Source organism: Rasamsonia byssochlamydoides, assembly GCF_041956645.1.
Source record: "Rasamsonia byssochlamydoides strain NRRL 3658 unplaced genomic scaffold VTN77scaffold_33, whole genome shotgun sequence".
NCBI lineage: Eukaryota > Fungi > Ascomycota > Eurotiomycetes > Eurotiales > Trichocomaceae > Rasamsonia > Rasamsonia byssochlamydoides.
This window is the reverse complement of record NW_027192416.1, coordinates 46357-72170: the sequence shown is the minus strand read 5'-3', so window position 1 is coordinate 72170 and position 25814 is coordinate 46357. Positions and strand designations below refer to the sequence as shown.

General features: G+C 49.1%; 11 protein-coding genes and 1 non-coding gene across 12 annotated transcripts; 9 read left to right on the top strand and 3 right to left on the bottom strand.

Moving 5' to 3' along the window:
* Positions 1-63: 63 nt before the first annotated feature.
* Positions 64-701, bottom strand: VTN77DRAFT_4719 (uncharacterized protein; the record flags this gene model as incomplete). The annotated part of the gene is made up of 3 exons (XM_069420809.1): positions 64-320; positions 390-482; positions 545-701. The coding sequence occupies 3 exons, from the start codon at positions 699-701 to the stop codon at positions 64-66; spliced, it is 507 nt and encodes a 168-aa protein (XP_069277482.1).
* Positions 702-1340: 639 nt separating this feature from the next.
* VTN77DRAFT_4718 (uncharacterized protein) lies at positions 1341-2544 on the bottom strand (the record flags this gene model as incomplete). Its single annotated transcript, XM_069420808.1, has 2 exons — positions 1341-2309; positions 2383-2544. The coding sequence occupies 2 exons, from the start codon at positions 2542-2544 to the stop codon at positions 1341-1343; spliced, it is 1131 nt and encodes a 376-aa protein (XP_069277481.1).
* Positions 2545-3719: 1175 nt separating this feature from the next.
* Positions 3720-4965, top strand: VTN77DRAFT_4717 (uncharacterized protein; the record flags this gene model as incomplete). The annotated part of the gene is made up of 5 exons (XM_069420807.1): positions 3720-3977; positions 4033-4081; positions 4146-4162; positions 4214-4827; positions 4914-4965. The coding sequence occupies 5 exons, from the start codon at positions 3720-3722 to the stop codon at positions 4963-4965; spliced, it is 990 nt and encodes a 329-aa protein (XP_069277480.1).
* A 1040-nt stretch (positions 4966-6005) lies between these two features.
* Positions 6006-6110, bottom strand: VTN77DRAFT_t81. The gene has a single exon. It is a non-coding gene; the product is annotated as a tRNA-Ser (tRNA).
* A 1706-nt stretch (positions 6111-7816) lies between these two features.
* VTN77DRAFT_4716 (uncharacterized protein) lies at positions 7817-8188 on the top strand (the record flags this gene model as incomplete). The annotated part of the gene is made up of 3 exons (XM_069420806.1): positions 7817-7844; positions 7915-8037; positions 8109-8188. 3 exons carry the CDS (start codon positions 7817-7819, stop codon positions 8186-8188), a joined length of 231 nt encoding a protein of 76 aa, XP_069277479.1.
* Positions 8189-8457: 269 nt separating this feature from the next.
* Positions 8458-10335, top strand: VTN77DRAFT_4715 (uncharacterized protein; the record flags this gene model as incomplete). The annotated part of the gene is made up of 7 exons (XM_069420805.1): positions 8458-8539; positions 8610-8823; positions 8967-9261; positions 9360-9513; positions 9581-9750; positions 9817-9864; positions 9934-10335. 7 exons carry the CDS (start codon positions 8458-8460, stop codon positions 10333-10335), a joined length of 1365 nt encoding a protein of 454 aa, XP_069277478.1.
* A 1265-nt stretch (positions 10336-11600) lies between these two features.
* VTN77DRAFT_4714 (uncharacterized protein) lies at positions 11601-12615 on the top strand (the record flags this gene model as incomplete). Its single annotated transcript, XM_069420804.1, has 3 exons — positions 11601-11847; positions 11907-11962; positions 12043-12615. The coding sequence occupies 3 exons, from the start codon at positions 11601-11603 to the stop codon at positions 12613-12615; spliced, it is 876 nt and encodes a 291-aa protein (XP_069277477.1).
* Positions 12616-13035: 420 nt separating this feature from the next.
* On the top strand, positions 13036-14307 carry VTN77DRAFT_4713 (uncharacterized protein; the record flags this gene model as incomplete). The annotated part of the gene is made up of 1 exon (XM_069420803.1): positions 13036-14307. The coding sequence occupies one exon, from the start codon at positions 13036-13038 to the stop codon at positions 14305-14307; it is 1272 nt and encodes a 423-aa protein (XP_069277476.1).
* An 806-nt stretch (positions 14308-15113) lies between these two features.
* VTN77DRAFT_4712 (uncharacterized protein) lies at positions 15114-15404 on the top strand (the record flags this gene model as incomplete). Its single annotated transcript, XM_069420802.1, has 2 exons — positions 15114-15200; positions 15252-15404. 2 exons carry the CDS (start codon positions 15114-15116, stop codon positions 15402-15404), a joined length of 240 nt encoding a protein of 79 aa, XP_069277475.1.
* A 1419-nt stretch (positions 15405-16823) lies between these two features.
* On the top strand, positions 16824-18657 carry VTN77DRAFT_4711 (uncharacterized protein; the record flags this gene model as incomplete). Its single annotated transcript, XM_069420801.1, has 4 exons — positions 16824-17616; positions 17678-18015; positions 18078-18513; positions 18590-18657. 4 exons carry the CDS (start codon positions 16824-16826, stop codon positions 18655-18657), a joined length of 1635 nt encoding a protein of 544 aa, XP_069277474.1.
* A 1114-nt stretch (positions 18658-19771) lies between these two features.
* Positions 19772-20619, top strand: VTN77DRAFT_4710 (uncharacterized protein; the record flags this gene model as incomplete). The annotated part of the gene is made up of 4 exons (XM_069420800.1): positions 19772-19782; positions 19941-20026; positions 20092-20387; positions 20440-20619. 4 exons carry the CDS (start codon positions 19772-19774, stop codon positions 20617-20619), a joined length of 573 nt encoding a protein of 190 aa, XP_069277473.1.
* Positions 20620-22105: 1486 nt separating this feature from the next.
* On the top strand, positions 22106-23982 carry VTN77DRAFT_4709 (uncharacterized protein; the record flags this gene model as incomplete). The annotated part of the gene is made up of 2 exons (XM_069420798.1): positions 22106-22162; positions 22399-23982. 2 exons carry the CDS (start codon positions 22106-22108, stop codon positions 23980-23982), a joined length of 1641 nt encoding a protein of 546 aa, XP_069277472.1.
* Positions 23983-25814: the final 1832 nt, after the last annotated feature.

Genomic DNA, 25814 nt, shown 5'->3' with positions numbered 1-25814 from the left:
TGGGATCAGTCAAACCATCGCGATGGCATTAATTTTTCTCGGCTCTTCCTGCCAGAAACAGCACTACTCCTCTCCCAGGCTCTCCCGTACACACTTCCTCACGCGCCTCTTGAACTCCTTTGGGTCCTCTCGCCACAGGCGGGCAGCTTCGACGTTGGCAGGACTCTCATCATTGGGGCTGGAAAGCATCGAGATGACGGAGAGAAGGATAGTCTCGGGTGTCTGCACTGGCGACCAACGCTCCGCAGCCGACTCATAGCCGTACTTGTCTTCCTCCGGCGGGTGAAGAATTGAGATGCAGACTTCGCCGTTAGGATAGACTATATACGCAAAATACTGGTCAGTTCCGAAAGTACACCAGACGTTGGAAACTGGGGCAGTTCACGTACTGTTGGGGTGGAAGATCGGCGTCTCAAATTTCATCTTGGGAGGCATCAGAGGGTACTCCTGGGGGAAGGAGAGTCGGGCACGGAAAAATCCACCTGCACGGGAAAATACGTTAGCCTATGTATCCTGTGCAAGACTGATATCAGGTAGTTCGTACCGCCGTAGAACTGGCACTCGTCTGAGATCATGAGCATGACCTCCCACTCGAAGATGTTGTTGTCCACCAGGCCACAGCTGATCCCCGGAATATCCTTAGCCGACTGCATCTGCTGCAGCTGTCGGGTCAGCATACGCCCGGCCGGCGTTGACGCCATTTTGGTCGAGAGCTTGCAGGAGGGTGATGGTTATGATGTGGCGGAGACCGAGAGCCAGGAATCTGTAGAGGGAGGACTCTTCAGGCCTCCGTGAACTCGCAGCTCGACTGGTACAGGACGATCACTGGTGTGAGAGAAAATGTCCCTGGATGAAGGAGAGGTGGAAATACAAAGAGAGGGCAACGGAGACGTAGGAAAGGCAAGTCAGAAGGACTGCTGGCGGTGGTGATAGTGACTGCCGCGGGGTCTCTTCAGAGCGTCGAGAGTGACTCGGCGTCTGCTAGTCGGTTTTCTTACCCACCGCCACCGCCTGAGGTTATCAGCCGCCACCACTAACAATCAAACAATCATCATTAAGCAACCACAATCGCATGTTTGAGATCGGCCCGAGCGGGAGCGCGGGATAACGCTCATGGCCCGGAACTATATTATTCAGGATACGAGAATGCTACGAAATCAAAGCCTGCCATATTTCATTTATACGATATAAAATAAAGACGGATAGAGGCAGAATGGGAACCTCTTGATAAAAATAAAGCTGAGAATTACACTGACGTATAGAGCAGAGCCCTCCCCACCTTCCCCTGGTCGTAAACCAGAGATGAATCCCAAAAGTTGAGGTCATGATGGCTCCAGCGCTCAGTGGGTAACAGGCTGCATGGAGGAAAAAGCCTTGTCGATGGCATCGCCCAGGAGGAAGTACGCCTGGAGAATCAGAACCAGGCCAAACAGCAGACCCACGACAAACACCATCAGGAAGACTTTGCCCACAAGCTTCACGAATCGCACCCGGGAAGCCCAGTCGAAAGACCGCCAAGCATCGACGATACCGATCTTGCCCGCACCGCCCACAATCTGCGGAGTGACCTTGCCACCAAAGGAACGGTCAAAGGGTACGATCGTCTCATCTTCCTCAGGCAGCATCGAAGCCGCCACACGGATAAAGATCACTTGCGCTGGCATGTCGATCAGCAGGTACAGGACCAGGCTGAGTGCAGCGATACCTAGAGAACCTCCAACGACCTTGATCGGAGGCAGCTCGTCCGAGGGCACGACCGGGTTCACCGCGCCACCATTCTTGATGACCTTCGTGGAGTAGCCAATTACCAAGGGGATGAACATGGTGACCTGAGAAGCCAGGGAGCGGAGGGCGGCCACCGGGATAATATTGATCCAAGTTTTACGGCCGGGAATTCGCTGGTAGAAGCGTTTGGTAGACGGCTCAGAGATGACAATGTGAACCCATGCTACCGTCAAGTTGGCGACGAGGATCTCCGCTACAAACCTTGCGATCGCATGACCGACGAGATTCGAGCCCCAAACCGCAGACAACGGAGAGACAACGAGTTTGGTGGCCATCGCGGTCAGCATGTACATGCGTAAGCCACGGAACAGCGACCAACGGCCGGCGCGGGCACGCAGATGGGCGATGGTGGCCCGCAGCGAGCTGGTGATGGGCTTTTGTTGCGGAACTGGCACCTCAGGGTCGTTCTCCTCATCGTCGGGCTTAGGAGCGTTGGCATCGGCATCGATGCGCACGTAGACATCCGGGTTGGGATCCTCAATGGCAGCGAGCGTCGCCACGACTTTTCCAAAGGTGTAATCGATCTAGAAATGCCCAAATATTCAGTTAGAGCAGTCCTCGTAGAAAATGAGTCAACCACAACACAAGAACACGTACACAAAAGCAGACAATCGACATCAACACAGCGGTCAAGGCGACGACAGTGAAGCCCAAGACTGGAAAGGGGCGATCAGGCTGGTTGGGGTTCGAGGGCATCTCGTCGGCGGCGTCCAGACCCCGCCGGACGAGATGGTAAGTGACGGAGCTCAGGGTCGACATGTTGACCCTGACTTTGATCAAAGAATGATAGATGGAAATTTTTCTAGGAGAAAAAGAGAGCAAAAGAGAGAAAATGGGGATACGAGATCAAAGGAGGGGCTGTAGGAAGTTTAAAAGGCTCGAGCTGCCCTGCAATTAGGCAGCTCCGTCTGATTATGAATGCGGCTGAGCCGTAATACGGAGTAAAACTACGCGGATGGCCCCGGAGGGAGATTAGAGATAATCCTTGCTAGTCCGGCCCCGTGATTGCAATCTACGCGATAATACAACCCTGATACATTTACATAAATGTCTTGCCAGTATAGAGCAAATAATATAATGATGGTAGCAATTCGACCCCTCCAAAAGAGCGATTAGATACCAAACTACCCGTGTAGGCTGTGACATCGGTCGGGGTGGGAAAGAGCTATTTTTATCACATCGTGTTAGTTCAAACTTACCCCCTTTTGCTCTTCGCCGACACTCCGACTGGCCGTTGTCTTCGTTTAGGTACTAATGTAGGTAACTACGAGCATGCCGCTTCCTTCCAACGGAAACAATAATAACAGTCCACCAATGCTTGTGGATGTGAGTAGGCGTCCAGGGCTTTGGAAAGACAGATGACCTACGGGATTGGAATCCGGATATGTGGAATGCTGATCATGCGTGGTTGAGTCAAAAGTCTCCAGAGATCGAGGATCATAGTGTTGATATACTCGTGGAGAAACGCCTGGAGTTCCCCGCACCCGTGAGAATGCACGAGACTCCGTGCTCTGATCCCACTCCCGGAGTCACAGAGATCACAGGATCAAATCAGATGCTCTGTTCCATCCAGTCATCGACATGACGAGCCACTAGCCGCCTGCATCTAAGATGTTCCTTTCGACCTTTTCTGGTCCCGTCGGACCGAGTGAACGGGCGCTTTCCCCGGTCAACGTTTCTCCTGCGCCGAGCCGAGGTCCCTTGGCCGCTTTGGGCGTTCCTGAGCTTTCGGTCAACATCGGTGCAATGGATGCACATGCAACAGTCCCGCGTCGCTTTCAATTCAATAATTCTATATCTACTTGCTGAAAAATCCTCTCTCCCGTAGATAGATATAGATATAGAGCACCGAGAGATCCCCAAACCTCCTTCTCCTCCCTCCGTCTTCCGTCTCCCTGACGCCAACTGCGGGAAACACCTTCCCCTCCCCCACCATGTCGTCCACTTCCACCGTCACAGCCAACCCACAGGAGGTCAAAGATGAAGTGACCGTTACGGAGACCAGCGCTGCGTCGCAGACCCTTGCCCAAGTGCGCTCGTTCGTGGCAGGCGGCGTCGGCGGCATCTGTGCGGTCATTGTCGGCCATCCGTTCGATCTAGTCAAGGTCCGCATGCAGACGGCAGAAAAGGGTGTCTACACGGGTGCAATTGATGTTGTGAGGAAGACTGTGGCTCGAGAAGGATTGGCCAGGGTACGAAGGTCCTTTCTGGGAAATATATGTCATACATGGCGCTGATTGAGGGTAGGGACTCTATGCGGGGGTTTCAGCGCCCTTGGTCGGGGTGACTCCAATGTGTGAGTATTGGCGGTCTCTAGTTATTTACCATCTGGAACGGTCACTAACAATCCTTCTTCGCAGTTGCTGTGAGCTTCTGGGTAAGTCCATGCGACAGTGTCTACGCTCCTGCTCCGTCTAACTTCTCCCAGGGTTACGACTTGGGCAAAACCCTCGTCAGCAGTCTGTCGACTGTTCCGGTCAAGGATGGTACCCCCCAATACTCCATTGCCCAGATCTCCGCCGCCGGCGCCTTTTCTGCAGTCCCAATGACGTTGATCACGGCCCCGTTCGAGCGAGTGAAAGTGCTGCTGCAGATCCAGGGCCAGAACCCTCCCCCGCCCGGTCAGAAGCCCAAGTACTCCGGTGGTCTGGACGTCGTGCGACAGTTGTACAAGGAAGGTGGAATTCGCAGTGTGTTCCGCGGCAGTGCCATGACGCTTGCCCGAGACGCTCCGGGTTCTGCGGCGTACTTTGCGGCGTATGAGTACATCAAACGCAGCCTGACTCCGAAGGACGCCAACGGGAATCCCACTGGTGACCTGTCGTTGACGGCAATTCTGACCGCAGGCGGTGCGGCTGGTGTTGCCATGTGGATTCCCGTGTTCCCAGTCGATACGGTGAAGTCGCGGATGCAGAGTGCAGATGGGCGACCGACTATTGGCGGGACGATCCGCTCTATATACAGCAACGGAGGGTTCAAGGCGTTTTTCCCTGGATTCGGACCTGCTCTGGCGAGAGCTGTACCTGCAAATGCTGCTACTTTGTATGTCCTTGCTTTCTCTCTTCTTTCTTTTTTTTTCTTTTCCCCCTCCGTACATCGTGTACACGCTAGCTAACAGCTATATCTAGCTTGGGAGTCGAATTGGCCCACAAAGCGATGAACAAAATTTTCGGCTCTTGATGAGCAATGACATGAGATGGATACGAAAAAGTCTGGTACAAACAACTCTGCTGTTTTATAGAGTATATGCACTAGAAGGGAGTTTCTTTTTCTCTCTTCTCTCTGTTCCTTTTCTTTTCTGCTTGTTATTCCCAATGCGTTCTGTGGCATATATTTGTGATACCTGCATATACACTGTGGATAAGGTGATCCTTTTTGTCTCTTTCCTTTTCTGGTCCTGGACTTGTCTAAGCGGAGTATCTGAAGATATTGTGAGTATTCTTCGCTACAACCGTGTGTTGTATATGGTTGCCCAGTAAATTTTTTTTCCGGCATCAGGCATATATCTACTATAAAAACTTATATATATATATATATATATTGCAACGACCAGGAGACTCGGCAACTGCAACATTGATACTAAGCATACCATACCCAAGTCATGAAATCTGCCTATTAGCAACTGATGAAGAACTTGGTCTGAGTCCATCATGATAAACAAGCCTTACACCTCTCGCTTCTCTATACTGGCTTTAAGAGAAAAATACATGGTTTATGGCAGAGACTTTTGGCCCCCAGGCCAACCTACCATACAGTTTTATTTCCTTTCCAGGCGGACTTCCTACCTATATCTCGCCCTATTTCTTACCAATATGTGTCACTTTATGTGTATACATATATATATATAAGACTTGCCATATACAATCCAACCCCTTGCAAAGCAAGATAAGCCGAGCATGATGAGGGAAGGAACCAGGATGAAGAGTACTCAAAGGGGGGATCGCTATCGTAGCCATCGTTAATAGACTTGCCTTTTTTTTCTTTTGTCCTTAAAAAAGGAGAAACCCAGTAAAAAATAACATTGAGAGAAGAAAAGGGGCAAAAAAAAGGAAAAGGAAAGTGTTATGGTAAGAGAGTATAGACCGCCCATCCCACTGTCTAGGTATCAAAGGTCCCGTCTTCATCAAGGAAAATATACTTGGCTGGTTAAAGATGGAAATTATCATTGGAAAGTGTTGTTAAAAGGGGTACAAAAAAGGTATTAAAAAAAGGATCATGCGCGACACCTGTCAGATTCGAACTGACGCGGGCGAACCCAGCAGCTTATTAAACCTTTTTATTAGGTAGGTTCGAAACTGCCGCCTTAACCACTCGGCCAAAGTGTCACTTTCGTTGAAGAATCTGCGCGCTAGCTTTGAAATAAAAAATATTTTTGAAAATTAAAGGACCGAAAAAAAATACGGGTTGGCTCACTGGTTCTGCTGACCTAAATTATAAAAATCTCCTGATTACTTACTTGGCTGCATTATTCCCCTACCAGATGTGCAGTCAGATTTGGTTGCGCGGTTGCATCCTGTGGGGTTGGTGATGGTCGTCAATTTTTCATGTTTTGGGATGTAAAAAATATATAAAATTCCTGCTGCAAAGCCCATACATAAGCCCCTATATATGTAAGGCCTACTATGAAGCCTCCTACTGTAGGCCTGATAAGGCCCTACGTATAAGGCCGCTATATGTAGCTTATTGTAGACTTCGTCGGGGCTTTACATATAGCGAGCTTCATGGGGAGCTCTATAGTATAGGAGGCTGCGTGCTGGCCTTTATTTCACAGGGCCTGGGGCTTTTTTCATAGGGCCTTTATAGTGTAGACAGAGGAATTCTGTTTGATGTTCTCTTTTCCTGTCAAAATCGGTGGAGAATCAAGATGATTGGCTAATATGACCAGGGTGCAGTGTGCAGTCTTGTCAGCTATCGAAGATCGTGATACAGGTGTCTCATCGGATATTGAGGGGCTTGTAGATGAATAGATCCTGCCTGCTATCAACGAGCTTAGGGATACACCTGCTTTATCTGCTGTTGAGCTCATAGGTGCCTGAGTCCCAACAGCTCCTGCAAAGAACACAAAGATGCTCAGAGAAAGTCAGATGTTATCACGGACCCCTATAAAACTGCTTGACTTCACTATTCGCATGGATGAAACCAAGCAGGGCCTTATCAATGGACGAAACTACAATTGTTGCCAATACTCTCTCAGATACAGATCCATTTCATCAGAGTTCCACACCCAGATGGAAGCCTTGAAAATGGTTTAAAGGCATCTATAGACCTAAATCCCCCGGGTATTAGACATCCGGATTTCTTTGCTAAGGCAGCTAATGCTAACGATCCAGCAGCTCATCTAGCAATCAAAAAAAAAAAAAGGGAAAAAGTCAATGGGCAAGATTTTGAGTACTATGTAAATGCAGAAGGGGGAAAAATGGTTATAAAAGCTAAATTCTCTTGTTGACTGGTCGGAAGGTGCTGCAGATGAGGAAATTGCTAGCAGACCTAGAAGATATCTTTTCCTGGACCATCGTGATAAAGGTTGCCCAGGACTAGAGACATTTATTAAGTGGCTATACTGACGACTAGCCCATAAAGCACCTTGTGTCAGCACCTAGGAGTTCCAGGTGGTACGGAGTAGTGCCAATCCACGGAGTACACATCATTATGGAGTATACCTATGTAGAGTATGTATGTTGATTCTTTCTTGTTTCGATTAAGTATCTGGGGAAATAATCTTTTATACTTTTTATCTGTTCTTTTTTAAATTTCTCAGACCGTCACCATAATTGTTTCGTTTCCGGTGTCTTGCTAACTGTTAAATCACTTGTCGCTGGCGAGTCTCTAACTCCGCCACCTTCGCGCCTTCGCAGCCTGGTTCCCCGAAGATGCATTATGCGAGGACCTGTTTTGGGATATTAAAATCTTCCTGGTCAGCTTAGGTACCTGTTACTAGTTCCGGTATCTGTGAGGACCCGCGAACAGACTACCACCTCCAACCTCGTAACTATTGGATCTCGGCACGATTACTCTTTTGACCCTTCTCAGTATGTCTGCTAACCGATGGTGGCTAACTGGTTAGTCGCCTGCAGATCCCAACCTTGGCGTTCTCGGTATCAATCCTTATTGATTCGTGCTGGTGTCCAGATTCTTCGGATATGTCTCCGAACAGAGTAGTAAACATGTTTATACTTCCTATCAGCAGGTCTATTTACGGCGTACCCCGGCTCATTAAGGTGGAGGCAATGTTCGCGTCGGAGATTTCACATGGTAATAACCAGGCCCGTATGGATTTCAAATTACTTGAGATAGATGAAATGCGCTCATACGATCCTTCACAGCAATGGCAATGAGCGCCTCGAAGCATAACCGAGCCGATACGCGAGCACCCCCGGACAGAAGCAATGTCCACTGGCAGTGATATCTACAACTGCTGGCGAACAATGGCTTGAGATACTCCGTATGCGCACGCTCAACCCCTCTCCTCCCCACGGGATTCTCTTTCCCGACCCCCAGGAAACCGGGGTAGATGGAGCCGATATGCCCAGGCCTTGTTCACCCGATGGAAAGCATCTCTATAAGCCGGCGCAAGCTTCTACATCTGATCTTTTCTCTTTTCTTTCTTCCCTTCTTCCTCACTCACGACATTACTTAGCTAGGAAGTGATTGTCGGCGCTACAAGACAAGAAGATGGGTCTCCAAGGAACCGCAATTTGTCTGTTGGTTACCACTTCGTGCGGACTGCAGTATATGCTGTATGGATACGATCAAGGTGGGAAACAGGAAGGAAAAAAAAATCACACACACAAAAGTAACAAAAACTAACCATTTGTCTGTCCCAGGTTTTATGTCCGGGGTGCTCATCGCGGAAGATTTCCTTGCCACTATGGACCAACCCTCCACTTTCATACAGGGCTTGATGGCCAGTATCTACGATGTTGGATGCTTCTTTGGCTGCGCGGTCAGTATGGTCTTCAGTCAGAAGCTCGGCCGGAGATACCCCATCATTGTCGGGACTATTGTCGTCGTCGCGGGGGCCGTCATCCAGACCGCGTCGTATGGACGGTCACAGTTTATCGCGGGCCGGATCGTGTCCGGTCTTGGGACGGGGTTGAATACCTCAATTATCCCAATCTGGCAATTTGGAATTTCCTCTCCTTCTTTTGCTTGGTGATAGACCTGTCTGACTCCGTGTCCAGGCAAGCTGAAACCCTCCCGGCGACAAAGCGTGAGAGATTCGGCACCCTGCAGTATTTACTCGTCTGTACTGGCGCCTCTGTGTCATACTGGATGAACTATGCGCTGTCGTACGGCGGCGGGCAATTCGAGTGGCGGTTCGCAATCGCTGCCCAGCTGGTCTTTGCCGTCACCTTGCTTGTCATTATTCCGTTCATGCTGGAATCCCCCCGGTGGCTGATCATGCAGGACCGTAATGAAGAAGCTGTCGCTATCGTGAAGCGCATGCACGGCGTGACCGACGACAACGACGACGAGGTCCAGACGGAGTTGAAGCTGATCCACCAGGCCCTCCAACTGGAGATGATGGCCGGCGCCAACAGTTTCTGGGACCTGTTCAAGATGGAGACGCGCAGAACCTGCGCCGTATCATGCTCGGCTGGTGGATGATGGCCATGGAGATGTGGTCAGGCGTCTGTTCGATCGGATACTACATCTCGTATCTGTTCGAGACCAGTGTCGGGCTGAGCCACAATCTCTCCTTGCTGTTGTCTGGATTCAACGGGTTGTGTAAGTCAAGTCCTTTTCATAAACTATGAAATTTTTCTTTTCACGAATCCTGACCGTCCCTTCGCAGGGTACCTGGCTTCCGCCATCATTCCCTTCTTCGTCATAGACAGAATAGGGAAGCGGTGGTGCCTTATGATTGGAATCTTCGGCATGGGATGCTGTTTTCTGACGATGTCTCTGACGATTCGGGATGGCAGCTTTGGTGCTTCGATCGTCTGTGTCATTGCATTCTTCCTGGTAAGCTCTGACTCGTGTAATATAAAACGTTGACTTGACGACCTGCATACTGACAAGTCAATCCAGTACTATACGTTCTTCTCAATTGGATGGCTGGCCATTCCCTGGCTTTATGTCTGTTGACCTTTCCATTCCTTTATTTCTCTGCAGGAGCTAATTTCTATATTTCCCCCCCCCCCTCAGTGCGCCGAGATCCTCCCTCTTCACCTCCGCAGCATCGGCAACTCCATCACAACCTCATCTAACTGGTTACACAACTATATAACCGTGCTCTTGACTCCATCCATAATGGGAAACTTGCGCTGGAAAGGCTATCTGCTCTTCACCGTCTGCAACTTTGCGTGGGTGCTTGTCGTCTTCGTCTTCTACCCGGAGACTACGGGCAGGCGCCTCGAGGAAATCGACGCCATCTTCTTCCGCACCAGCCCTGTCGTCTGCGGCACAAAGTGGGCGAGGAAGGGCCACTTTGAGACTGACGAGCTCGACCATGCCATCCTCAACGCGGGCGCTGGCAAGGTGGGTCGCGAGTATACTGGCGAGGTCGAGCGTCGCAGCTATGTGAACGAGAAACAGGCTCAAGCTTGAAATAAAAACAATCTTCTCGTTAGAAAGTATGTAGATACTTGTTAGGGGGTATAAACCATCATGCTGTTAAATATGTGTATGTTGCTGAAATCTGTGATTTGAGTTTGATATACGGAGTACTCCGTACCTAAGCTTTATCAAGTTTGCGGAGTTTACGGCTTACGGATTCGTTAGCATTTAACTAGTCAGGTTTAATCTTCCCGCTCAAAGGAACATTCATCTTCATCCACGGATCATTCCAAGCTTTTAAGTGGTTAACCGTCTAGGGCAAAAACAAACGACGGTCACGCCCTACTATTTATGATGTGTGCAGTTTGAACTTCATTGACGTAGGTATAGAGAAGTACCTAGGAATCATATAGGAAGGAGAAAGCAATGGTTCTAAATTCAATCTATCTACTCTATTATAGAAAGACTTACAGTGTTTTCGTACAGTAATGCATCATAACACCCAGGAATGTGGCGAAGCATATCATCTGCCCATCCCTATTAGCAAGAGATATATAAATTAGCAAGGGGACTACATATTGGTAAGGGAGGATATCGCGGCAAGGGACATGGCGAGAATTACGGCAAAGAAAATAGCGAGCAATATATGTAGAGAGCCCGCCTGGAGAGGCGATAATGAAAACTAGATGAGAAATATGCGAGGAATATGGCGAGGCGTATGGCAAGAGATATGGGTAGAAAGCCCACCGAGAAAGTAGGTAAAAAGTACATAATAGGCGGGTCTGGAGGTCAAAAGTCCATGCCGTGGACAAGATATTCCCTTTCAAACCAGTAGGCCTGTAGGGCCTGTCATTTGTAATGATATCGGACTGCAGTATTCCTTTGATTTCGGCATTGGATGTAATGGCTTTCACTATCATATACCTCAGTTCTAACTTTCCAGAGTCGCAGTACTGTAGTCTACATCCAATTTTGGTCTCTTATATCTTCTACTTGATTCTAGAAGCCTATAGCGGAGGGCGAGGTTGGACTGTCGACGAAACCTAGGTCTAAAGGTGAAAATGACTAAAGAGAATGGATCTAATGCAGTTTTAAGATCTCATCCTACCTAGGTATACTCTGAGACCTGTCACCTGACCACGAACAATTCACTGTCTGCGCGACATTTCCTTCTTTCCCCAAGAAACTTTCACTTTCTACCCTACTACCTCACTGTTTACTCTGTCTAGTCTTCAACGAGAAGAGACTCGATAACTGACAACATCAGCAGACGCGTTCTCTCTCACGAACGAGATCCTGCCAACCATCACGCCACCATGATGCTCATCATTTTCACCCTCATCATGTTGCTCATGGGCACGGCCATTTCCGTCCCAGAGCCGGCTGCAACCTGTGCATCGGGGTACTTCATGTGCGAATCCAATGGCGCGTTCAACGGTTTCGACGATTTGGTCCATCTCTACCAGGATCTGGTCGACACCGTGGACGCGTCCTCTCACTTTAAACGCGAGGCACTTGAGGCAGAATTCCTTCCGCGCAAGGTGACGCCTACATTTCTCTGCTGTGAGTGAGTCGCAATCAGGAGCGGATTCAGCACGTATATATACTGATTGTCTGAATAGGCGCCGAGGGCATGCAGTGTTTGGCTTTGAAGGGTAGCAATGTGCCTTTCTGTTGGGTATGAGATAATTTCCTTTTTTGAACATCTGCAATGCAACTCTGGCGTGTCCCTGGTTGACTGACTGACTGATTCTTCAGGATAAATTCACCACCAATGTGTATCTCCCAGGCGGTCCGTATGGAAGTATCACGACTGGCGATTTCACCTTCCAATCTGGCGAGAAAGTCAATCTGATCACGGGACAATACGCAAACGGATCCAATATCTACAGTGCAGATATCACTGCAAGGCCCAACCCTGCAACGATGAGCTTGCCTCGACAATGGACAAGCAAGGGCGTTGGAAGTGCAATTCCCGCCAGTGTTCTGGGCGCTTCTGTCACAGAGATAATCCCCACTAGCTCTAGCGATGTCAACCCTCCGAGCAGCAGCCTCTCTACTACAGAGACTAAACCAGGAGTCACTGCGACCTCTGATAGTGTTGTGACGACTACAACCCAGTCAGAGTCCACTGCAACATCCGGCAGCATCTCGGCAACCACCACGCAGCCAGGATCCACTGTCGATAGCAGCACACTATCACACTCTGCTCAGAAGACAGATACGGCAAGCAGCCCAGCTCCCACTGCTGCAGGAGCCGCTGGAATCAAGGACAGTGCTTACTGGGCGTATGCTCTGGTGACCTTGATAATTTCCATGATGCTCCGTTGAGAGTCGTCGATTCATATACCTACCTCATTATTCAGGGATAAGTGAATCGTCGTCCGTCTCATAGTGAAATTGGTGCTATGGGAAGGGTCCTTCGTTTCGGGTGGGTTGATTGTGTGTCGCGAGGCCTTTTACTTAAAAAAAATCCAGTTCATCAACCAGATATTGTGGATGAAGCTGTACTGCATAATTAATAATGAATTGATGGCCTTTGCTCGATAATGGTTCTCTCAGTTGTGTTCTGCACCCAATGTAAAAAAATCTAAAAATTGATTGGACGGATAGTGATGACTAAGGTATTTAACTTATCATCACGTGAAGATAAGGATTTCTCCCAACCTTGGGATCGGCAAAATCTTTGGCGGGATCTCGAACGTAAAATCCAGCTGCAGGAAATACAGAAACAAAGTGAACACCTCCGCCATGGCGGCAGCGGCCACCGAACAGCCATCCAATGGCACCAATACGAAGATCGCATCGCTTCTGGACAGTATTACGAACTGTCTCTCCAGCGCAGGGTCCTCCCTGCCGTTAACCACGAAGAATGCCCCGTCCGACGTGACCATCCAGCCTCCACAGGACGGCATCTCGCTCCTCGACACCAAGAGTGACCTTTTACTGTCGTACTTGCACCATCTCGTGTTCTTGATCCTATTCCAACTGCGCGGCATTTCGAATGGTACTTCGTCTTCCAAAGATAGCAGCAATGGTGTTGCCAATGGCGAGAAGAGCCCTTCACTCCGGGAGGATATCGTGAAGAAATTGGTGGAGCTCCGGGTTTACCTGGACAGAGGAGTGAGACCGCTAGAAGGACGGCTCAAATACCAGATTGACAAAGTCGTCAAAGCGGCTGAGGACGCCGAGCGGTCCCAGCAGGCCGCTGCAGCAGCGAAAAAGAGCAAGGACAAGAAGAAGAAAACGAGAGCCAAGGCGTCATCGGATGAGTCAGAAAATGATGACGACGACGGGGAGGATGTCCCTGATTCCGCTGGCGAAGAGCAGTCTGATGACGAGGAAGTGAGCGACGAGGAGGAAGATGATGATGAGGAGGACAACGACGAAGAGATCGACGAAATGGCCTACAGGCCCAACATCTCCGCATTCACAAAAGGATTGCAGGCAGAGGCTGAAAAACAGAAAACAAAAGCTGCGGACAAGAAATCCACTCCATCCGATGGGATCTACCGTCCTCCCAAGATCAAGCCGACCGCCCTCCCCACGACCGACAGTGAGCGCAAGGACCGGGAAGCCCGCCGTCCCAAGAAATCAAGCGTCATCGACGAATTCGTCACGGCGGAGATGTCGTCCGCCCCTATCGCCGAACCAAGCATCGGTAGCACGATCCAGCGCGGCGGCCGCCATGTGATGTCGCAGAAGGACCGGGAGCGGGAGAAGGAACGGCGCGAGTACGAAGAGATGAACTTTGTGCGACTGCCCAAGGAGAGCAAGAAAGAGCGGGCGAAGCGACGGGCTCGCGAGGGTGGCTTTGGCGGAGAGGAATTCCGCCTGCTAACTGAAGGGGCAGATCGCATCGAGAGACTGACCCGACGAGCGGCGGGTAGCAGTCGCAGCAGTGTGCTGGAGAAGAGTCGCAAGCGGAAACTCACAGAGGATGGTCCCCGCGGTGACGGAACGGCCATCGGGCAGATCTTTGAGAAACGGCGGAAGAAGATTGATAGTTGGAAGAAGAAGTGACCTGGTGAAAAAGCGTGTGTTGTATTGTTTTGTTTTCTCTTTGCATTTGATACCAATTCTGAGTCTACAATCGAATGACCATGGGAAAAGATGTATATAAACGTTTTCATTCGGAAATCAGTATCATTACAACTGACAAGCCTTACATGTCTCGCCTTGTAAGCTGGTTCTATTTGTGTCGCTTACGCTTGAGCTGGCTACCTACCTCTCAATTGGTTTCTTGCAGGCTTTCTGCCGTATTTTGGCCCTACATGCTCAAGCAAAATGAAGAAAGAGCGCCGGGGAGTGGGAGTCCCGTTTCTGTACGGTCCTGTGAGCACCTTCGACGGCATCTGTGAGCCTGGCTGTTCTTTTCCTCTACAACTTCTCAGAACAGACACATTATATCTAGCTTTTCCAAATAGCAACCACCACTCCATCCTCACTATCCGATGGGCTTATGCCCAACAACTCAACTCTCCAAGCTTCCAGAAAGGGAACAAAGATGCACAAATACCTCCCAGACAGCCCTCCCAGGCAGTCAGGGGACCACTCCTGATGTCGAGGAGATGGCATCCTCTCCACACGCTCAGGATATAATTCCTGACGCAGAGGAGAGAAAGGCCACTCGATATCTCAAGAGATCACTCCTAATATAGAGAAGTTGGCAGGAAACCATGCTTCTAGAACGGCCCCCCGGGCCCCTTTCTTTCTTTCTTCTTTCTTCGAAAATAACTCGCCCGGTAAGTCTCGACAGATCAGAATCCATAAAGTACCCGTAACATGGATTGTAAATGCACTAATAATCATTGGATATAGAGAACAAGATGTCATTATTGTCGCGGCCATGGCGCATGCAAGCGGACTGCCCCGACAGGCAGCTCCTGTGGAGTCACGGCCGGAGAGTTTGGGAGGTAAGTCTTCCATTGATGACAATTTATATGAGTTTTACTAATATTCAATAGGCGCTGAATGTGATTCCTCTCTCCCCAGCCATGGATTACTGCAGCACACACCCTCTGTCGGCGTTCCGACCTCCAGCTACCTATGAGAATCTTCTGAGAATCTTCAGAGACTCTGTCAAGATGTTGAACTGGCGATCCAAGCCTCACAACTGAGTTCCAAAAAAAAAAAACGATACACTGAATCGTCCTCCCGCCAACCCTCCCGCCAACGCCAATTGCGGCTGGTGATGCGAACAGAGAGGCAGAAGGAAGAGGAACATAGGTCAAGTAGTAACCGATTATCTGGGTCTAGGTAAATGAGATTGCAGGCGACGACGTAGTGATCATGAATGTGTCAGATTTTCCATTTAGCTAAAAAGAGTGCCATGACAACTGCTTCCTAGCTGTTGGATTTTTCTGGTGACAGAACGATGCCTCAATGGCAAACGAGGATTTCGATATTGTCAACGTCTGGAGATGCTCATATTGATAGACTAACGACCTAACTACTAACAAGAATAGAAAGATAGCCTTTTTATAAGCTAAACCCTCCCATGTTTGGTGGATTTCCATCACCTCCAGTTCATTATCTCAGGTAGTTGCCGGCTTCACAGCCAGATTGCAAACTCCCTAAATAGCGACAGATATTATCATGTGTTGTTTTATCCTGATAATTAATCAACTAACTTTAATTAGTTAATTTATCATCTTTCTCTTATCATCTTTGCATTTGGGGTACTGTAAATCTTCATTGTGGCGTTGGCGCTCTTAATGCATGTTAAAAAGCTATATATCTCACAGAAATAACAGAGAGACTTGAAGTCATTGGAGAATCAAAACTGTTATTATCACAATCTTGAGGCCAAGAATAAATACATCTCTAATAGAATGACAATGTCAGCACCATTTTCTGTAGATCGAGAGTCCCAGCGTGTTTTTTCCAGATTAAGAAATATGCTTGTTGGTTGGATAGTATGTGTCACGTGCCGTGGGCCAAGAACACGTTGGTAGTTCGCCGAGCTTTCAAGATGTTAGTTGACTTGCAACTTAAAGCGATATGATTTACTGGCACAGCTAATTCTCAATCAGAAATTGGTGCTGAAATCAAGCACCCTTACTCCCGGTACATATTCTCAATACTGATTCTCGCTCAGGTGTATTCCGCATGAACTCGTGAGTTGTGGGATTCGTCGGGTGGTCGCCGCTGGCAACAGTTAGTACCCGATATCTCTCGAAACCAGTGCTCATTTTGAGGCTTACACAAGCGCTAGAACTCGCACAATGTTGTATTCGAATCGATTATTACTTCTCTCCTCCCTACTGCTATCGACATCCTCCCTTTCCTCCGCTTTCTATCTCCCCGGTGTGGCACCAACTTCCTATGATGAAGGACAAAAGGTGCCGCTGTATGTGAATCATCTCACTCCAGGGGTCGCCCGACAAGACGACCAGCTCCACTCCGTATTATCATACGATTATTACCACCCTAACTTCCATTTCTGTCGACCGCCGGAGGGCCCCCAAGATGTTCGGGAATCGTTGGGAAGCATCATCTTTGGAGACCGCATTCGGACCTCGCCCTTCGAGCTGCATATGGCCAAGAACGAGACCTGCAAAGCTGTTTGCGAGGAAGTGAAGTTCGATGGGCGAAGTGCCAAATTTACGAATCGGAGGATCGCTCAGGGATACAACATCAACTGGCTGGTCGACGGACTGCCGGCGGCGCAGCTGAATCTGGATGCCATCACCAAGACCGAATTCTACAGCCCCGGCTTTCTGCTGGGTAGTGTGGACGACAATGGACAGCCAACCTTGCACAATCACTACGACATCGTGATTGACTACCACCGGGCCGGTCTCCCAACCAAGAACAAGTACCGGGTGGTTGGTGTCCTCGTCCAGCCTGACTCGCGCGGCAAGTCGAAGGTGCTGCCTAACGGGGAAGTCGACTGTGGCGAGGGTGGCCCTCCTATGATTCTCAGCGAAGAGGCCGAGACGCCCGTGACATGGACGTATAGCGTGTACTGGAGGGAATCCGACACTGCGTGGGCGACCCGGTGGGATAAATACCTGCATGTGTTTGATCCCAAGATCCACTGGTTCTCCCTGATCAATTCATCCGTCTTCGTCGTCTTCCTGGTGGGCATGGTTAGCATGATTCTCCTCCGCGCTCTAAAGAAGGATATCGCGCGGTATAACCGGCTGGATGCGATCAATCTGGACGATCTGGACGGGACTTCGGCGGCCGTGGAAGATGGCATACAGGAGGATTCGGGCTGGAAGCTGGTGCACGGAGACGTGTTCCGGTGTCCCAAGAGTCCCCTTCTGCTGAGTATCCTGCTGGGCAATGGTGCCCAGATTTTTGTCATGACCGGAGTCACTGTCGGTATGTATACTCTTTTGGTTCCCCCCGTTAGTATGAGATTTTTAGTTACTGACTCCCGCAGCCTTCGCCCTCCTTGGTCTCCTATCTCCCGCCAATCGTGGATTCTTGGCGACGACAATCCTCATCCTCTACACCCTTTTTGGCTTCATCGGCGGATACGTGTCGGCCCGCACCTACAAGTCCTTTGGCGGCGAGGCGTGGAAACGCAATATCGTCCTAACACCCCTTCTCATCCCGGGACTCGTCTTTTCATTGTTCTTCTTCCTGAATCTGTTTGTGTGGGCCAATGGCTCGAGTGGTGCCGTCCCGTTCACGACCATGCTCGCTCTCATCCTGATCTGGTTCGTGATCAGCGTGCCGCTCAGTGTGGCAGGCAGCTGGGTTGGATTCAAGCAACGGGTATGATTTCTGTTTCATTTTCTGTAACAAGTTGACATGTAACTGACGGCTCTCGTAACCAGGCTGTTGAGGGTCCGACCAAGACGAACCAGATCCCCCGTCAGATCCCTCCTCCAGTCGGCACTCTCCGTCCGATCCCGTCTATCCTGCTTACGGGTATTCTCCCCTTTGGTGCCATCTTCGTGGAGCTCTACTTTATCATGAACTCTCTGTGGACCAGCAAGATCTATTACATGTTTGGATTCCTCTTTCTCTGCTATGGCCTGATGATCATCACGACGGCGGCTACGACGATCCTGCTGGTCTACTTTATGCTCTGCGCAGAGGATTACCGTTGGCAGTGGCGGGCGTTTTGCGGTGCCGGCATGACTGGTGGCTATGTCTTCCTCAACGCGCTTATCTTTTGGGCCACAAGAGTGAGCTTTGGTGGCCTGACGGGGGCCGTCCTTTACGTGGGATATTCGGCCCTGATTGGGTTTTTGGTCTTTATCTTGACTGGTATGTACTCTCCAATGCCTTCGTTTATTTTCTTTTCGTTGCAATGGTTTGGAAGTTTGGCTGACTTCTTGGCCAGGCACAATCGGGTTCTTTGCCAGCTGGGCGTTTGTCCAGAAGATCTACGGCTCCATCAAGGTGGATTAGAAGTGTCTATTGGGACGATCGATTCACCGTTTTCTGATCTTTCTTGGCGATGTGTAGGTTACTGTATCATCGGGATGCCCAGTGCAGTAAATGTGGGATGCACCCTGACATCTATCGCATTTGTATGTGAAGTTATCGGGGTTCTTGTTCTTGTTCTACCTTTTCTTCTTCTTCTTTTTCCCTCTTCTTTTCTCTTCTTTCCTATTTCCGGTCGTTTTTACTGTACAGTCTTGTGGACCGGAGTGTTCCGTTTATTGTTTCTGCATGTGTGCATGTATCCCATATATCCCTATACTCTTCATTCCATTCAGTTGGCGTCATATGATTCCCGGGACTTGCGTAAATAGTAGATGGTTCTGTTCTTCCTGATAAATATCTGTTACTCTGTCCGGCAGTCTCTGACTAAGCGATCGAGACTCGGCTATGGCAACGGGCTTGGCGCGATCGATCGTCTCCATTGGAGCCGCAAGGCGGCAAGAGCCGACGCCAGCCTGGCGAATCAGCGACGGTGGCGCAGCACACTCTAGACCGTGGGCCATGCAGGTCATTGCTGAGTCCGGTGCTTGCAACTGTCTGCGGCGGTGGCGGGCATAGGGGTCAATCGTCTGCCCATTCGTCATACCTGGCGGCGCTCTTGTAGTCAGTCAGTAGTGTTACCTGCTGGTGTCAGTGTCCATATCTGTCATATCATTCGTTCTCATGTTGTTCGGCCCGGGCTGGAGGATTCGCCCATTCCCATCTTCCCTGGCGACGGGCCTTCTTGCCTGCTAGCAACAACATCCACTCCTCTTCACCCCTCCACAATCCCCATCCGAACAAACGTCTAGAACTCGTCTGTCGTTCTCTGCAATCCACTCCGACGCCTCCTCGGAATCCGCTATATCCGCTGTATCTTTGCTTTGCCGCCGCCAAGAAAGCGCCATCGATCTTATCAATCCTCATCGACTCGTACCCCGCGCGACTCCTCTTCTCAGGATATCGTCAACATCGAACAGGCCGAAAAGCACATAGGAAGAACAAAGGAGGGCAAGAAAACACAGTCGATTACTTCTGGGGGGTTGGGTTGAGAGTCTATCCGGATCGTTCTGTTGTCTGCGGCAGCGCCAGCACCAACATGGGGAAGTCGTAAGTCCGCCACTTTTGATTCCTTGCCATTGCCCTTGTGCTACGGGGTCACACGTTCCCCCGGAGCTGTAATTGGGACGGTTTGAACTTGTGACCACATATCTACGTCGTCTACGTATCTCTGTATCGACAGATAGCTAATGTCATCTTGCTTGCAGGCAATCGAAGCTCTCCGCGGCCCAGCTCGAAGAGCTGCAGAAGGCCACCCACTTTGACAAGAAAGAACTACAGCAGTGGTACAAAGGTGTGCACCTTCTTTCCCCTTGATTTCGTGTCGGTTCATGACGGCTTACGGGTTTCTATCAACAGGTTTCCTCAAAGACTGCCCATCCGGATCGCTTACGAAAGAAGAATTCCAGAAGATCTACCGCCAATTCTTTCCCTTTGGCGACCCGTCCTCATTTGCGAACTATGTCTTTCGCGTCTTTGACAAGGATAATAGCGGCATGATCGACTTCAAGGAGTTCATCTGCGCGCTGTCGGTGACGTCGCGCGGCAAAATGGAGGACAAGCTGGACTGGGCTTTTCAGCTATACGATATTGATGGGGATGGCAAGATCAGCTATGATGAGATGCTGGCCATAGTGGAGGCCATCTACAAGATGGTGGGTTGACGGTCACATCCCAGCTCGTAAGCACGGGCTAACGTGTCTGCAGGTCGGATCGATGGTGAAGCTGCCTGAGGACGAGGACACGCCGGAGAAGCGGGTGAGGAAGATCTTCCGCATGATGGACAAAGACGAGAACGGCAGTCTCGACATTCAAGAGTTTAAGGAGGGCAGCAAACGCGACGAGACGATTGTCAGCGCCCTGTCTCTGTATGATGGATTGGTATAGATGGGGGACTTGTTGACAATCGCGTATGTGGCAAGGGACCATCAAACTTTTTTTTTCTTTTGTTTTTCTTTTTACCCTTTTCGATGATATTTTCCGTCGATTTGATTCCCTCTCGTTTTGTTTGTTTTGTTCTGTGTCGGTTGTCTTTCTGTTTGTTTTTGTTTTTTCCCGCATGTGTTCTACACCTCGCTGTACCTGCATTTTTCTGCTCTTCCATGGTTTTCTTTGTTCTGGGTTCCTCTGATATATATCCATGATTGTTGTGTTTACTTGTTGCTCATCATTTGTCTGTCTGAGTGTCTCTCTCTTCCTTGGTGCTTTATATGGTCTGTGGGCCCTGTCTGAGTTTGAATGACGGAGAAAAAAAGCATCATGAGTGGCTGGTTTCTGGGAGGTTCTTCTTGTTCGATGTCATTGTCATGTTGTCATGTAAATCGCTGACTGCTTCTGCTGTGTTGCCTGGTTGTTGTATGTACTGGTTACAATTGGATCTACATTTTCTGCATTCTGTACATAAGTGAGTATACTTACCGTTCTGAGTACAGAGCAATCCCTTTCTGTACTCCATAGGTCCATCTCAGCTGTGGACTGGGTCCTATTACATAGTGAGTCATTATTGTTAGCTGGCTGCTGGAATCTTTAAGTTTTGCCTTGTTGTACTCCTTCACCGGCGTACCATTTGTCGGGTGATCAGAGCACTGAAGAGGGTGGAACGGACTATCTAGGTAATTATTTCATTTATCTCACGAGATGCATCTCTTGAAGCTGCAGTCTCATGATCGTCAACTAAATCCTCACTAATACTGGTCCCTCTTGATGGATGGATTGACTTCAGACCCCACTGCTCTCCCTTTATTACTTTTTCTCTTAATCAAATCCCACCATTCTCGTGGCCTTGTGGAGAGAATAACAACACAACCTAGTCTAGTCCACTGTCCACTGAGCTTCAACGACATTCTCGAAAATAGGGCCCCCCAGGTGATCTTTCCTTCTTCTGGCTTTGGCAGGGCGGGTTGCAACCTTAACTAAACCGTTCTTACTCTTAGTACTTCAGCATCATTGTTGGGGCTCAACTTGTGGCGAAACTTTAAAAGTCAATCATGCATGGCTATCCATTTCTGTTACCAAATCTTCTTATAGTTGGTCACTTCTGATGAAGCTGAAGTAAAAAAACAAAAGCGTCTTGGCCTTGGCCCTTTTTGTGTCCGCTAACCCTTCCTTACTATATACTTGTGGTCCCTTTCCTCCCCCCACTTTTTCTCGATGTTGGGCCTGAATGAGTCTCGTATTCTGCTTTTATTTTTATACTATACCTCCGCCAAAATCATAGTACAGCCCGCCTCAATATGGACTTCGTCTCTTACTATCCGAAGTCGAAGTCAACTGTCTTGGCTGACCAACTCCTTCACCTGTCGACATAATACTTGTCTTCGTTCGACACCGTCTTTACTCTCCGTCAACGTGGCAGGAAATTCCGTTGGCAAGGATGGTGGGCGTGCCCCGGAGTAAGGGCTGTAAGACCTGCGTCCAACGACATGTGAAGGTATTTTATATCCCCTAGTCTCTCCCTCTCTTTTGCTATGTCACATTGGCCGGTGGCGCCGTGCAGTGCATAACTACAACACTTGTACATACATTACTCTGTATAACTTCGAAGTAACTTCTAGTGGGGATCCTGTGGCTTCTTTTGAACTCACCCCTTGCCTATGCCTTGAATTATTAATTCAGCACTCCTGATGAGGATCAATTATCTAATCTGATCTATTTCCACCCGACTAGTGCGATCAGACTCGCCCGCAGTGCGTACGCTGCGTTGCTATGGGCGTCCAATGCCCTGGATACGCCCGCGTCTTCAAATTCCAGAACGAAGGCCCCGCGTTGAAGCAGCGATACCACACCACCTCTACATCATCTTCTCGTTCCTCCGCCACGTCGTCCTCTGCAGCTCTCGCCTTCTCCAGACGGTCTCCCTCATCTGAAGAAGAGGCCTGCCCTGGCTGTCGCGAAAATGACCTCCTTCCTCCTCATCCCCGTTTGGTCGGTCGTACCAACATCCGATACCAACCGGTGTTTCTCTCCATTGACGAAGGCATGTCCCCCTCTCTGGCCGTCCAGGCCATCTCCGCCCAGCAGACCCAGGTCTATGCCAACTATGTCATGTCAGCCTGGCCCTGTCTTTTCAAATGCACTGAGACCCGCGTGCCGGTCAACTGGGTCCAATTCGTCTCCAGCCGGGGTTCCGGGTCACCGCGGAGCCCCTTTGATCTCGGTTTGCGGTGCATCACCTGCACGTACATGGGCAGTTTATACGATGACCAGCGCTTGGTGGATGCTGGGCGACTCTTGTACTGCAAAGCTCTCCGGACGCTGGCCGCCCGGCTGACCAACCTGGATGCAGCGAAGTCGGACGAAGTGTTGGCAGCGGCCATCGTCCTCGGTGTCTACGAGATGTATGCTGGCACGACCTCGGACTCCTGGCTGCGGCATACCGCCGGCATCATCGAGCTCATGCGGTTGCGAGGACCGCAAGCCCACATTGGAGGCTTCGGCCGAGCCATATACATCGCCTACCGCGGGTTCTTAGTGACGGCAGCTCTGCTGAATGGGGAGGCATGCTTCCTGGAACAGCCCGAGTGGCAAGCGCTGAGTGAGGCGATCGGCGCGGATAACGCCAAGCAGCCAGATTCCTCCCTTATCACAGACATCGCCGAGCGCGCCTTTCGCGAGATGACAAAATTACCGGGATATGTCAAGAGAGTGCGAGACCTGTGGGAGCTGCCAGCAAGAAAACAGGCCCAGCTGCGACCAGCACTCGTGCAGAATATCACGGCATCCAGGGCGACGCTGCGTGGCATCTACACCGAGTTTGGCATCGCGGTGGCCACGCACAGCAGCAGCGAGAAAGACCCTCGTCAGACCGAATTCATTGGACCGATTCCGTACGACTTTTTCGACGGGTTCGCATCGTTGTCGATGAAGGGGATCCGGTCGGGCATTATCTTGTTGAATCAGATCCTGATGCTATTGACGCCAGAGGACCGGCCAGCTTTGCGAGCGGAGATCAGATCCCTTTCTCCTGGCGTATATAGCTCAGCAGCAACAACAAGGACCGAGTCATCATCATCTTCTGCCCTCATCACGCCCCCTCCAGATCCCCCTGTATCTGGATCTGGGTTAGGATCAGGCACGTTCCCTCTGAAATGCGAGTCGCTGATGACTCCCGAGCTGCGCTTGGGGCCGACAACACCGTGGGTAGACGGCATCGCGACGTCGATGGGGATGGGCGGGGTGCGAATCAGGTTGATAGAAGAGGAAGGAGAATTCGACAACGGGGAGGGAAGTAAATCATACCTGGGTACCTAACCCCACCTGCATACATATGCAATGAGGTGAGATGAAATCATGACGTGATACGACATGATATGGCATGGCATGAAGCAACCCTTTTCTTTCTTTTCCTTTGATGTCCCGTTTGTTATTTGTTTAGGGCGATGTGTCCGATTGGTTATTTCTATGAGCATTAGAAGCTTGCCTTTTTTTTTTCGCTTTTTCTGGTTGGAGTCGTTCCAAAAAAGTCCATTTGTCGGGTTTGTTCTGGAGCAGGGAGTTTTTTATTGGTAACTGTTGGAGTTGGGCGCCAAGTTGTTTTTTTTTTGGTCCACATAAATGCTGGTGTTGGTGCTGGTGCTGGGAGTGCATAAAATGTAGTCTGAGTGGTCGGTCGGATGGGGAATGTGCCTTTGCTTCATGCTTTGCTTTATTTATGATACCCTTGTTTTTCTGCGTTTTCTTCCCCCCTTCCGTGATCGTCCCTCTTGTATATAGATACAAACTGACTGATGAATGGATGGATGATCTTTTATACTTTTCATATATTCTATTCTAGTCTGTATAAGTCTCTACGCCATTTTACATATATGTCGCATGTCTCTCTGTCTGTATGTATGTACAGTATCTAGGTGCATATGCATTGATTGGAACCTCGAAGGGGACGTACCTGTTCAGTTGGTTTTCTTTTCAGGAAGGAAAGCAACTTGTCATGTCAACAGAGACGATGAACATAATCAATCTATTTTTGACTGACTGACTGACTGACTAGCTCCCAGTTGACAAGACTAAAGACAATGGTTAGAGAAGAAAATACCGAGTAGTGTCGGGGCAAACGATAAAGACAATAAATATATCTTGAGTAAGAACTAGAGCTCTTAACTGACAAGACTACTGTAAAAAAAAAGACGATGGTTAGTTACCTAGAGAAAATCAGAATATGAGAATATAGGTCTATTATAGACCCAAATCCTTTGGGGGGTCGATCTGACACCACCCCCTTCATTGTCTCGGCTAACACATACATACATGCTTCTTTTCTCCTTCACAGACAAGATCATTTTGTTTTTGTTCTGTTCTGTTCTGTTATATTTCTAGAACTAACTTGTCAGCCCCTATACACATACAGTGGGAGTTTCTACCTAGGGTTAGTTAAATAAATAAATAAATAAAGCGATCTGCACCCCTGAAGTGAGGCAAGAAAAGAGATACCCCTGGGTATGTATATACTACCTGAGACAAAGAAAGAAAGAGAGAACGGGACGGAGTCTGTTCAACATCAAACCCATATTATTAGTATGACTTGGGCTTATGTTTATATAAATAAAATTGGCCTATCTATCTTTCTCATGAATGAATTTTTTTTTGGATCTTCTCTTAATTATCGTCTTTTTTTTTTTGCCCTGTCATACTACTATAGGAGTTCTACTAGTATTTATTGAAATTGATTATCTGAATTGATTGTTTATACTAGCAAAACTAACTAAGGAGATAGAGACAGTGAAAAATAATGCATTCTATTCTTTTTTTCTTTCTGCCTTTTCTGTATCAGCAAATGTCGTTTTTGATTATTTTGTTAAGGGGAATAAGCACAGCAAGCTGAGGCCCCAGGGTCTTTCCTATCCAACCAACTATAGGAACCCTTAGGATAAATGTCAGTCCTTCTCTATTGAAAAAAAAAAGAATTTCCCTTAGGAGTAGTACAACCGGTTCGTTGTCTCCGATAACTAACGACATGCATGTTGACTGTTTTGTTCTTAGGACTCCTATAGTAGAAAGCTAACAAAAATAAATGATTCATTCTGACTTGTATTATTCCTGTCTGCATCAAATTAAGATAACATTGAGGGTGTCTGAAAAAACGGGCA